This window comes from Stegastes partitus, unplaced genomic scaffold (genome assembly GCF_000690725.1).
Source record: "Stegastes partitus isolate 25-593 unplaced genomic scaffold, Stegastes_partitus-1.0.2 Scaffold1006, whole genome shotgun sequence".
NCBI lineage: Eukaryota > Metazoa > Chordata > Actinopteri > Pomacentridae > Stegastes > Stegastes partitus.
In genome coordinates this window covers 50,715-62,380 of record NW_007578737.1, presented here as the reverse complement: position 1 = coordinate 62,380, position 11,666 = coordinate 50,715, and the positions used below count along the sequence as shown (strand labels likewise).

The 11,666-nt window shown below is 40.7% G+C and overlaps 2 protein-coding genes across 2 annotated transcripts; one reads left to right on the top strand and one right to left on the bottom strand.

Moving 5' to 3' along the window:
• The first annotated feature begins 263 nt into the window (after positions 1-263).
• kat7b (K(lysine) acetyltransferase 7b) lies at positions 264-7,792 on the top strand. The gene is made up of 14 exons (XM_008294891.1): positions 264-454; positions 1,464-1,614; positions 1,714-1,962; positions 2,102-2,184; positions 3,390-3,473; positions 3,675-3,773; positions 3,870-3,980; positions 4,256-4,447; positions 4,932-5,021; positions 5,171-5,311; positions 5,444-5,537; positions 5,763-5,909; positions 6,091-6,197; positions 6,728-7,792. Exons 1-14 carry the CDS (start codon positions 437-439, stop codon positions 6,827-6,829), a joined length of 1,668 nt encoding a protein of 555 aa, XP_008293113.1. The 5' UTR covers positions 264-436; the 3' UTR covers positions 6,830-7,792.
• On the bottom strand, positions 7,416-8,624 carry LOC103367011 (protachykinin-1). Its single transcript, XM_008294892.1, has 6 exons — positions 8,511-8,624; positions 8,193-8,289; positions 8,020-8,049; positions 7,840-7,893; positions 7,600-7,671; positions 7,416-7,452 (listed from the first exon to the last, which is right to left on the bottom strand). The coding sequence occupies exons 1-6, from the start codon at positions 8,622-8,624 to the stop codon at positions 7,418-7,420; spliced, it is 402 nt and encodes a 133-aa protein (XP_008293114.1). The 3' UTR covers positions 7,416-7,417.
• Positions 8,625-11,666: the final 3,042 nt, after the last annotated feature.

Below are 11,666 nucleotides of genomic sequence, written 5' to 3'. Positions count from 1 at the left end.
CATTTAGCGTTATTTATTCTGCAACATAATATTTTACTTGATCAAGGATCCATTACTGATTCAGAAAATCCCAGTCAGCACGTTGTTGATCTGTACCCAACTTCCCCAGCAATGGATGGAGCTTCATGTGAGCATAAACATTTTACTCAGTGCAGTACCAGGTGATTGGCTCCCACCCCGTCCTCCTGGAGGTGAGGCCCTTCTTTACTGCGGTGTATCACAATGGCGCCCCCTGCTGGTCTGGAGGACAGCGCGAGACGCTCTGCCCTGTCTGTGAGGAATGTGGCGCGACAGACCCAGGCAACGCTGTGTACATATGAACTAATGCCACAGAGGAGACAATAAATACTATTTTTCGTCTTTTTTTCCCGACGTTTACTGGATTGTACTGTTCCTTACTTCACCCCCGTATGAAGTAGCAGCCACCCGGGACAACATGCCTCGCAGAAGACAGGTAAGAACAAATGTAGGTCGCACAAGCGTTAGCTAAGTTAGCACCGTTCAGCTCCATTCTGCGGGTGATTAGCTTGTTGGAAGTGTCCACCATATTCAGTTCAACAAACCGACAATTTAACGGGCTAGCATATTCCATGAACGTCAGTGACTTAGTCCACCTCAGTAAAACCTATTTCACAGTCTATTGAATTTTAACAGCTTCGTCATTATTTAGCCTTTACTACCATTTTTAGTGAACGTTAAAGTGAGTTAAACCGTGTTGGCCGGTAACAAGGAGCTAAGCCAAATGTCAGACACTATCTTAGATTTTATTCATATGTAACGGTTCTTTGTGGATAATATGTACGCCGAATTTACAAAAAGACCTCAGTCACTGCGGTATGTACAATGATATGTAATTTAATACTGATAATAAAGCCAATCGTAAGGCTGTACATCTTAAATGCCAGATTTGTTAATGCAGTTTGGTGCCACAGGCTATTAGCTGTATGAGAAAACGGGAGCAGCTTAGCTAAGGTGACACGCTAAGCTAACAATAATAATAGGTTGAGGCGCTAACCACGCTCTCTAATTTGTCGTGTAAAACGCTGCCTTGACTAGTAACTGTAAGACTTTTTGACTAGTTGTACCAAATGCTAACTTTAGGAAAGTATATTTGTTTGGTAGTTTCACTCTAGCCTTAGTAACAGCTGTTAAGCCGTTTGTAAAAAACCAGCTAACAGAGAGCTAACAGCTGATTGTGGCCTTTCTGAAAATATGATTACAGAGTTAGCTGGAAGAAGTCAGTTCTTGTTACATAATAATCCCATTGCTACAGATTCAGTGATAATGAATACTTGTGATCCTAATTAATTACGCTGTGCAAGACAGACCTCAACTGTTGTCATGTCTAATTGACATCACAGACTTTTGTCATGGCACATGATCTTCACCATTTTTTTCTGCACCATGATTAGGTTATTTTGGATGAGGCGCCACTTAATAATTTTTTTCTCTCCCCCTGATAGAGACACATGGCTGGGAGTGGTTCAGATGGAACTGAAGACTCTGACTCCTCCGCTGAAAGAGAACAGACCAATAGTTCAGAAAGTGATGGAAACATGCCCAAGAGACAGCGCCTCACCAGAGCCTCCACTCGCCTTAGCCAAAGCTCTCAGGGTTGGTCAACATATCTTATAAATACAAACACAAAGCCTTTCACAGTGTTCCGAATCTCAGTTGTTTATGATCATGGGGGTTTGACTTCTTGTCCGTCAGACACTCCGGACTTGAAGCGAGCTGCAGACCATGATGAATCTCCACCGTTGACGCCCACGGGAAATGCACCCTCCTCTGAATCTGAACTGGACATCTCCAGCCCCAATGCCTCTCACGATGAGAGCCAATCCAAAGACCAAGCCAACAGAGACTCCGATAAGGACCTCTCCCATCGACCCAAGCGCCGCCGCTGTCACGAAACCTACAACTTCAACATGAAATGCCCGACTCCAGGGTGTAATTCTCTCGGTAAAATTCTTAGCCTTTTTGCACATTTTACTCGTAGGCTTTCCAAGAGTATCACTGTCTGTTTGTTGAGCATATGGAACATGATTTGTATTCTGTTGTTGCTTTAATATTAAAACTTTCCTTGTCTCCAACTTCCCAGGTCACCTAACGGGGAAACATGAACGTCATTTTGCTGTATCAGGTTGCCCTCTATACCACAATCTGTCTGCTGATGAATGCAAGGTTAGGGTTTCCTTGATCATCCTTGATTTTTGTATCTTGTAGTTGAAGTTATGATTGTATATTTCAGTTGCATGTTGGTAGCATTTGGCTGGGAAAGCCAACACTGTGTGATGTAATGCAGTCGTCCTTTATCGTCTGTCATTGTTTTAACCCCTTCATCATACAATAATTATCATAATTATATTTGTTCATTAATATTTACCATAAAATCTTTATGATAGTTGAGTGATTTGCTATTTCTATTTCACACTGCCACAATTAAACAAGGCAATTTCCAACATTTTTATGTGACAGAAGATATTAAAGTACCCAGCGTCTTCTAGTTACATTAATAACCCAGTTGGTTTCAGTTGTGATTTCCAGACTAATTAAGGAATAAGGAAGTCACTGAGACTGATAGAAACTACAGTACTTTCCTATCAGACCAAACCATGGACGTTCGACTGTGCTTGTAGGGTTTTCACCACACATTTATCACCGCCCTGTGACATTCAATAACTATGTGCTGCTTCATTTTTCGTTTTGCTGCAAGGGAAAAAGGTGCTTGCTCCTCACTGGGACATGTGCTGCAGCTGCAAAAGATAAAATAAAAAACAATAGAGTGAAAATGAAGATAATTATCATTCACTGAACATCAGTTAAATTAGTCGGTGTTTAGCATGCGCTGTGTATGTGACGCTACCTGCAGGTTGCTGGTCACAGAATCTGAAGGGTCCCAGTATGCAGCATTTCAGTTCCTGAATATAGCATCAATGATAGGCTGGTCACCTTTAGGTTATAATAAATGCCACGAGTTCAGACTTTAACATGTTGCATGGTGGATTTAAGGCAGCCTAACACGTTGTTAACAGCATCGCTGAGTAATCGTGTTTTCTTTGTGTTTTTCCTGTGCTGATGCCTGCAGTGTCAGAGAGAGAGAGGTGACAGAGACGAGCTGAGCAGAGAATGTGAATGAGAGGTTTTATAAAGAAGTTACTGGACACAGAGCTTAACTAATCAGAGTATTTTAGCAAGTGAGAAGCTCAAGCTTAAAGCCAAAGGTTTATAGCAACTTGGAAACACACCCAACATCAAGCTATGAGTGCTATCATATCATAAGTTAAGGTCTAGCAAACTGGATAAAATGTTTGGCATTGTGAGCTGCAGCTTGTCCCGGTGTCAGAGAGAACAAGAGTTCTAATACACACTTGATGCTTTATTGTCAGGTAAAAGCCATCAGTCGTGAGAAACAGGAAGAGGAGGTGAAGGCACAGGAGGAAAGCAACTCACGCCATGCGACTCGTCATCAGGTGAGTCTGCTTTTGCAATGACTGACATCACATTAGTCACATTATTTAAATTTTTAACAGCAAATATGTGAAAGTTATATATAATTGTTGTGTCTATGGTTCTATAATATATCTAATTATTTGAGTCATGTTTTAATTGTTATTTGTCATTTCTCATATTACCATGAAACTGAATAGTCTACTTTTATGTTTGATTTCCAGACACCAACATCCAAACAGAGCAAATACAAAGAGCAGGTGGCTGAGCTGAGGAAGGGGCGAAACTCTGGCCTGCAGAAGGAGCAGAAAGAAAAGCACATGGTACATCAGCAGCAGTCCAACATGCAGTTGTCCACCTGCTGCCTTGTAGCCTTTTGGATGTCTCATCTGTTATTTGTCTTTCGCTTTGGTCCACAGGACCATCGGCAGACACATGGCAACACCAGAGAGCCGCTGCTGGAGAACATCACCAGTGAATATGACCTGGAGCTGTTCAGGAAAGCCCAGGCCCGTGCGTCTGAAGACCTGGTAATGAGGGGTTTTATAGCCGTGTCACACCTGCAAGAAATACATATTTTGCTTTTTAAAGAATTAGATGAAAATATAACTGGGGCAGGAGTGTGTGGTGAACCTTTGTTAAGTGGTACTCCTTTTGATGTTAGCTACAAAGACATTGACCGTAATTAGTATTGTTCTGTTTCCACAGTTAAATTTCTGTTTATTCTGGATAACCGAATCACACATATTGGTTCTGAAACCACCAGTAACACACAACGTTCTCCATTCTGCCATCCGTCCTTCAGGAGAAGTTGCGTATCCAGGGTCAGATCACTGAGGGCAGTAACATGATCAAGACCATCCTGTTTGGCCGCTACGAGCTGGACACCTGGTACCACTCGCCCTATCCTGAGGAGTACGCACGTCTGGGTCGTCTCTACGTCTGCGAATTCTGTCTCAAGTACATGAAGAGCCAAACTATTCTCAGAAGACACATGGTGAGATATGACTTGAAGTTTTATTTAAAAAAAAAACCCTTTTCAGATCTGACAATAGTTCATTATATGTCTATGGGAAATACTTTTGTGTATACAGCAAGAATATGTTATTGTCTGTATACAGTCCTAGGAAACCCTACTAGGAAGACCTACTTTATTTATAAAAATGGTGTCTACACTGTAGCTCAGTTAAATGCCAGTTCTGACTGAGGAAACAGTGGGTAGACAATGACATGTTCTGCCAGTTGGACCTTTCAAGTTAATGTGTGGATTCCGCTGTATCCTACTGCTCGCTAAGCCATCTTTATTTTCAGTTTGTTCCTTTCTTCTGTTGATCAACCCCGCCTTACCTCTGTTATTTTTCCTAACCCCTGAACACATTACAGGCACAGAAACTGTCCTCGCTTAGAACTTGTATGACATCGCCTAACTGTGGCATTAAAATGAAAGTATTTACCACATGTTTTGTCACGTGTCCTCTCAGGCTAAGTGTGTATGGAAGCATCCTCCAGGAGACGAGGTGTACAGAAAGGGCTCCATATCTGTGTTCGAAGTTGACGGCAAGAAGAATAAGGTAGGTCGTGTTGATTTTGTCTCTAGTGGGAGATCGTTTACGGCGATGTAAACTTCTCCAAAGCAAGCATCGTAAAAGGTGATGTCATGCTTTTAGGACAATCAAATAAGCTGCTACAATAAAGTAATTCAGTGCCATTTTATCTCCAGATCTACTGCCAGAACCTGTGTTTACTTGCCAAGCTTTTCCTGGACCACAAGACACTTTACTACGACGTGGAGCCTTTTCTCTTCTATGTCATGACTGAAGCCGACAACACTGGCTGCCATTTAGTGGGCTACTTTTCTAAGGTAAGAGAAAACCAGGGGAGATTAATGTTACATGTAGACACCAGAAATGTACCCGTGCAAGGGTTATAGTTTCTTTAAATTATGTAAACATGCAGAAGTATCTATAATGTTTTTTGTTTGTATTACTTAAAGGAGAAGAATTCCTTCTTGAACTACAATGTGTCCTGTATCCTGACGATGCCACAGTACATGAGACAAGGCTTTGGAAAGATGCTCATTGACTTCAGTATGTATACACTTTGTCACATTTTTCCCTCATTTCTCGAATGTTTACTGTGTCAAACTGTCCTAACAGTCAATTAATCAATCCAGCATACACTTGATTATCTCCATCAAAAGCAATGACCTCACTAAACCAGCATTATTTAAGGAGTGTTTTTGGTCTGTTTGCAGATTTTATTGAAATCTCGAATTTGGATTCTTCTTGCTGACCATCCTGTGCATTGTTTAGGTTACCTGCTGTCCAAAGTGGAGGAGAAGGTGGGCTCACCAGAGAGACCTCTGTCTGACCTGGGCCTCATCAGCTACCGCAGCTACTGGAAGGAGGTGTTACTCAGATACATGTACAACTTTCAAGGCAAAGAGATCTCCATCAAAGGTCAGTGAGAACACACTCCTCATAATTCAGTTTTCCCACCGGAGTCGCTCTCATGTGGAAGCTTAAAATATGGCTGAGTGTCAGGATGGATGAAACACATTAGAGGGTTCATTTCCAGGTAAAAAAGGAGACACACATACAACAAAAATATTTATCGTTTTAATGTTTGGTTGATGCACAGAAATCAGTCAGGAAACTGCGGTCAATCCGGTGGACATTGTGAGCACCCTGCAGTCTCTTCAGATGCTGAAGTATTGGAAAGGAAAGCATTTAGTATTGAAGCGACAGGTAAGTTTCCTTTTGTACAACCTAAGAGGAAACAGTGGATAATTATCAAGATAATATTATTGTGGCAAAGTGTCAAGATTTAGTCTACATATTTCTATTTTTATTGCATTAGTAATGGTGTTTTATTCTTTCACCCTGTAGATAAAATAACTAGAATGTCTTATTTTACTCTTTTCAATGTCATTTTTGGTCACACGTTGTCGGAATTGCTGTGACTGAATGACTAAAAGTCGAGACCGTAGGAGTCTCTGCACACAGCTGCCTAGCTAACCTCTACTTTACTGTAAAGAGTTTTGTGGTAGTATTTTATTGATTTATTTTTTACCTCCAGATGATGCACTGTGAAAACCTTTATTTAAAGTCTTTTTCATGGCAGAGATTTGGACAGATGTAGCAAAATGTGGAAGTACAAGCAGTGCAGCATTTAGTAAAATCTGAAAGTGTAATAAAACAAACATCATCATTTTTGCCATAACCTGCTGAAGCTCATCCCTGCATCTGACATTTGGCCTTATGATTGTTTTTCCTAGGACCTGATTGATGAGTGGAAAGCAAAGGAGATCAAACGAGGCAATAGCAACAAAACCATCGACCCAAGCTCGCTAAAATGGACCCCTCCCAAAGGGACATAAGCACTAAGATTCTCAGGCTACTGAATAAATTCACCTCCAGCCTCACCAGCCACAAGTAGCCTAGACCTATGAACTGTCTACAAAGACCAGTGTTGTTTTTTTTCTTTCACATTTTTACCCTGTTTATTTTTTGCTTATCTGTGTCACAAAAAACTTTTTTTATTTTTATATTTTACTTTTATTTCTACTTCAAGCGTCGTACGTTCCACATCGATTGATTTAACTCAAACAGTTACAAGTAGAGAGTCTGTCCTCTTTGTTGAAAACTGCCTACGTCTACTTAGCGCTGAATGTTAAATGATAAACTGTCCATTGTGGTGGATAACATGAATGTTTTGCTTTGCTCGTGCAAAAAAATACATACCGGTATTTGGCAGCATTTACAGGTTATTTTTTATTTCTTACAAGCAATGTGCATTTTGAAGATGGTAGCTGTTCTTGTTTGGGATTAATACAATAATTGTTAGCATGAATTGAAACTATAAGCAGGGTGTATTTCTAGGAGTATGATTTATGGTAACGTCTTTGGTTGGTGTAAAATTGTATAGATCATAATGATGTGTTTTGTTTTTGCTTTTTTTCGCTCCATCAATACAAGATTTGGATCCATTCCTCTGGTGAACCTGCCAAATAGTGGAAAAAAATAAACTCAGATATTTTTAATTTGCTGAGAATATTAAAAAAAAAATAGATAAAATGAACACAACACCACTGTAAGAATGCACATAGAAATAAAACAACCTCAGGTTTTTATACTGATACAATCATACCTTGCTTGTGTGGTTTCTCCGAAACATGGATCGCAGTGGTTGTTGCAGACGGAACTATTCTGGTTAAAGATTCTGTAATAAACAGAAAACATTTTAACAGGACTGTCTTTGCCTTGTACTTCTAATCATAGCTGTTTAATGTGTATTAGCAATTTGATATTTTTAATATCAATAAAGCTGCCTTGATATTTTACGTTATGTTTCTGCATTTTTTTTTAAATGTTTTTTTTTTTAACCTACCACCACTGGAGATGCTCCTTCCCATGAGACCCACAAACGTCTCTCCTTTATTTCCTACAGATATAAGAAGATGAAAGCAGTTTAAGACGCTGCTGGAACAGAAGTTCAATGTGCATTACTTGTTTTGAAAAATGGTTGCATTCTAGAGAAAATTGCAGTTTTTTCAGTGGCGCTACTTACGTCTGTTTACTTGAAAAGGTTTCTTTTTACCTGTAAAGGAAAAAAAACAACATCATGCACGTGCCCATTCATCCTCTTTACCACAAACTTGTAGAAAAATTTAAATTTGAAACACAAATTGTACACATACAGAGACAAAAACAATGTTCATGCAGGGATGCTGTTAAGACAACCTGATCGTTTCCCCATTAGTCCATAGAAGCGAAGGGCTTTGGATCTTTTGATCAGACTGTCCACTGGGTTGGTGAGAACAGTCTCCAGTGGCTCATCCTGCCAGAAACGAAAAAATAAAGTTTTATTATTATTATTATTTTTTTTTTTAATTTACAACTATTCCCTAAATGTAGTACCTTGATTTTACTGGTTAAACCATAAATCAAGCAGACATTTCAATACATTTATCATCCAATCATGATTTGTCCATAGTGGTATTCTATGCTTTTTTTTTTCTTTTAAATTTTATTTTATAACAATAAATTAGTGTTTCTCACCTGCCAGTCTTTGGACAACCCTCTCTCCTCTTCTGCGCAACCTGACAGTCCCTGATAGGTTTGCACTAAAGCACAGAAAGCCACAACAGCAAGCTGGAACTTCCAGGTATCCATTTTTCATCAAGGACAAGTTCTGTTTCTCTTCAGTTTCTTCAGTGGTTGGTTGTTTTTTTTGACTATAAACGGCTACAAATACGTTTAAAAAATGATGTCGGCAGGATGCGATCCAGTATTAGTTATGTGTCCCAACTCTATCCAGGGTGCCTTTATACCTCTGCTGCCACTAGACCCCTCCCCTCCAGGCATGGTAACGCACTCGCCTCCACTGGATTTGAAAATTTACCAACTGGTCATATTACAGCATTTGTAAAAATTGTAGCATTTCCCTATAAATGCTTTGTTACACAGTAAATCAAAGATTGTTTTCAACAGGTTTTGCTACAACCTTTCGTCTTTACTTGGATGTCACCCAAAAAATTAACTGGCGGGGAAAAGGCCTAAGAAAAAAAAAAAAAAACCCACATGCTCAGTAATATTAAAACTCAAATATTGACATTCGACATGCTCATCTTTCATTTCCAGTTTTATTAGACATCTGGATTGCTGTCGGCCTAAAAATATTCTCCGCTTGCTCATTTGTGACCTTGTGATGTGCATATGTTTCTTTGATATCAGCGAGGAAGAGGGCAGGACACGTCGGGTCTTTGAGCTTTGCAAATATAACCATCTCCTTTGAAGGTTTTATTGGTTAGCCAATTGACTTGGTGAATTGCAAGTTCTCTGTTTGCTGAGCAGGAAAACACAGATGTGACCACTAAGGTCAAATGGGCGAAATTAGACGTGCATTGATTTATTACGATTTAACATATAACCAGTGAACTGAGGGCGATGAACCAGTGGCCCAATATTGAACCTTTCTGATTTTTCCAATATCTCACTTGGGTTATTTACGCTCCATCTCCAGACAATTACACTGTTATTAAACCTTTTCATGATCTTTACTTACTTAGCCATTTAAATGCTCTCTTTTAATAAAAGGTGAGCTCTTGTTTCAACACTCTGGCCACAGAAATATCTGGAGAGCCAATTACTTGACAATCTGTGTGCTGTAAGGACACCCACTTGAAACAAAGCTGACACACACATCAAATGCTTTGATCCACACACAGGTGCTTCTAAAAGCAAGAAGAGCCCGGGACAATTAGCCCTGAAAGGCAATTACACCTGAACAGCCCTCGTGTGCGCGTGGTCTGACCCACAGCCAACGAGGAGGGCTGAATCAAAAGAAATCAGAGGCACGGCATTTGCATATGAAATGGTTGAGTCACAAAGAGCTCCTGTAATGACAGGACGCTGTGTTTCCATGTGACGCAGGGTGTAGCGCGTTTCAGGATCTGCACTGCTCACTGATGGCCATTTGCTGCAGGGTGCTGTGTCTGAGCTTCAGCTTCACCTTCAAACACGTGATTCCTCAAGTGGTTGACGTATAAATCTCGTGTCGAGGTATTAAAGGGCTCATTTTGCATATATGCTGATCAGCCGTAGTATTTTAACCACTGATAGGTGAAGTGAGCAGCATCGAATATCTTGTTGAAATTGCACCTGTCAAGGGGTGGCACCGGTCAGTTCTTGAAGTTGATTTGTTAGAAGCAGGAAAAATGGACAGCCTGAGGATCTGAGTGACTTTCATAAGGACCATACTGTATTGGCTACACAGTGGGTCAGAGCATCTCCAAACTAAGCAGGTCTGGTGGGATGTTCCTGGGCTTAGTCTTGACTCAAAAGTGGTCCGAGGAAGGACAACTGGTACACCAGCTACCAGGGTCTTAGACACCTACTATAGTTGCTGGAAATCTTAATGCCAGTTATTACATAAAGGTGTCAGAATGTAGCTGCAGACCAGCCAGAGTGACATTTCTGAACCTTGACCACCACCGACAACACCTACAGTGTAAGCATCAGAAAAGGACCATGAAGCAATGGCCTGGTCTGAAGAATCATGTCTTCTTTTACAACATGTGGTGTATGTGCATTATTTACTGGGGCAAGAGATGTCAGAAGGATGCGTTATGGGAAGACGACATCCTGGTGTGACTCTCCAGATGGGAAACCTTAGCAGGAAAATGCTCCCTGTCACATTGCAAACATTGTTGTGGAGCGGTTTTAGGATCACGACAAAGACTTCAAAGTGTTGACTTAACCTCAGAATCCCCCAGATCTCATTCCAATCAATCAAGATGTAGTGAAAAACAAGTTCGATCCTCGAAGGCCCCGACTCACAACTTACAGTACGGTAGAGATGTGCAGCTAAAGTCTTGGTACCTGAAACCACAGGACATCTTCATAGGTCCTGTAGAGTCCTATCAGGTAAGTGGTTTTAATGTCGTAGCTTTGGTAGCTGGTGAGGACCACTCAGCCTGTGAGTTATTTAATGTCATGTCTGGCTCTGGAGCAAGCTTTCTACAGTGGTAAAACAATTACACTCTAGAGAGCTTCACATGGTGTGTTTGGTGTTTCCAAGGAAATCCTCTTTATCTGCTTCATCTTAAAGTTCTATTATGTTTAAACATAACTCAGCTGTAGCAATACCTTATTTAACCACTAAAACACAGCCTGCTGATCATCTTCAGGCAGGGAAATAGGACATGACAGATACAACATACAGTGTCTGTGCATAATTTCTTAGTGGTTTGAACTAATAGAAACCATCATCTTTTCTGTTGGTGAGCTACGTAACTGTATTCATATGTTTTATAAAATGCCACCATATTCTCCAGTGACTGGGGCCGCCGCTGCTTTCCTCAGACAGCTGACATTAGTTTTAAAATCTCTCCCAAGAAAAACTGCAGGTACACACACATAAACGACACAAGATGGCGCAACCTGACAAAAGCAGTTGAGGAGAGGCTGAGCTGAGGGCTGCTGTTGACAGACACTGTGTTATCATGATGAGTCGAGCTCAGCAGATGTTCCGCTGTGGTGAGTTTAGTACGGAGGACTGATACCATCATCCCTGAGCCTGACAGAGCAGCTTAAAGGCTGCTAGTCCCCCCCTATCTCCACACAATCTTGATCCATCTTAATGCAGACAAATTAGTCCATTCATGGGGCTAAGTGGGCTTTATTGGAGCTGGTCAGTCTGGCGAGTGCAGACAG

Coding starts and splice junctions, on each gene's coding strand:
- kat7b (XM_008294891.1), top strand. Junction 3,981..4,255: donor CCCGTGCGTCTGAAGACCTG/GTAATGAGGGGT, acceptor TCCGTCCTTCAG/GAGAAGTTGCGTATCCAGGG. Junction 5,910..6,090: donor CAAAGAGATCTCCATCAAAG/GTCAGTGAGAAC, acceptor GTTGATGCACAG/AAATCAGTCAGGAAACTGCG.
- LOC103367011 (XM_008294892.1), bottom strand. CDS start 8,624: ATGGATACCTGGAAGTTCCAGCTTGCTGTTGTGGCTTTCTGTGCTTTA. Junction 7,672..7,839: donor AAGGAGCATCTCCAGTGGTG/GTAGGTTAAAAA, acceptor TGTTTATTACAG/AATCTTTAACCAGAATAGTT. Junction 7,453..7,599: donor GGAGAAACCACACAAGCAAG/GTATGATTGTAT, acceptor ACTATTTGGCAG/GTTCACCAGAGGAATGGATC.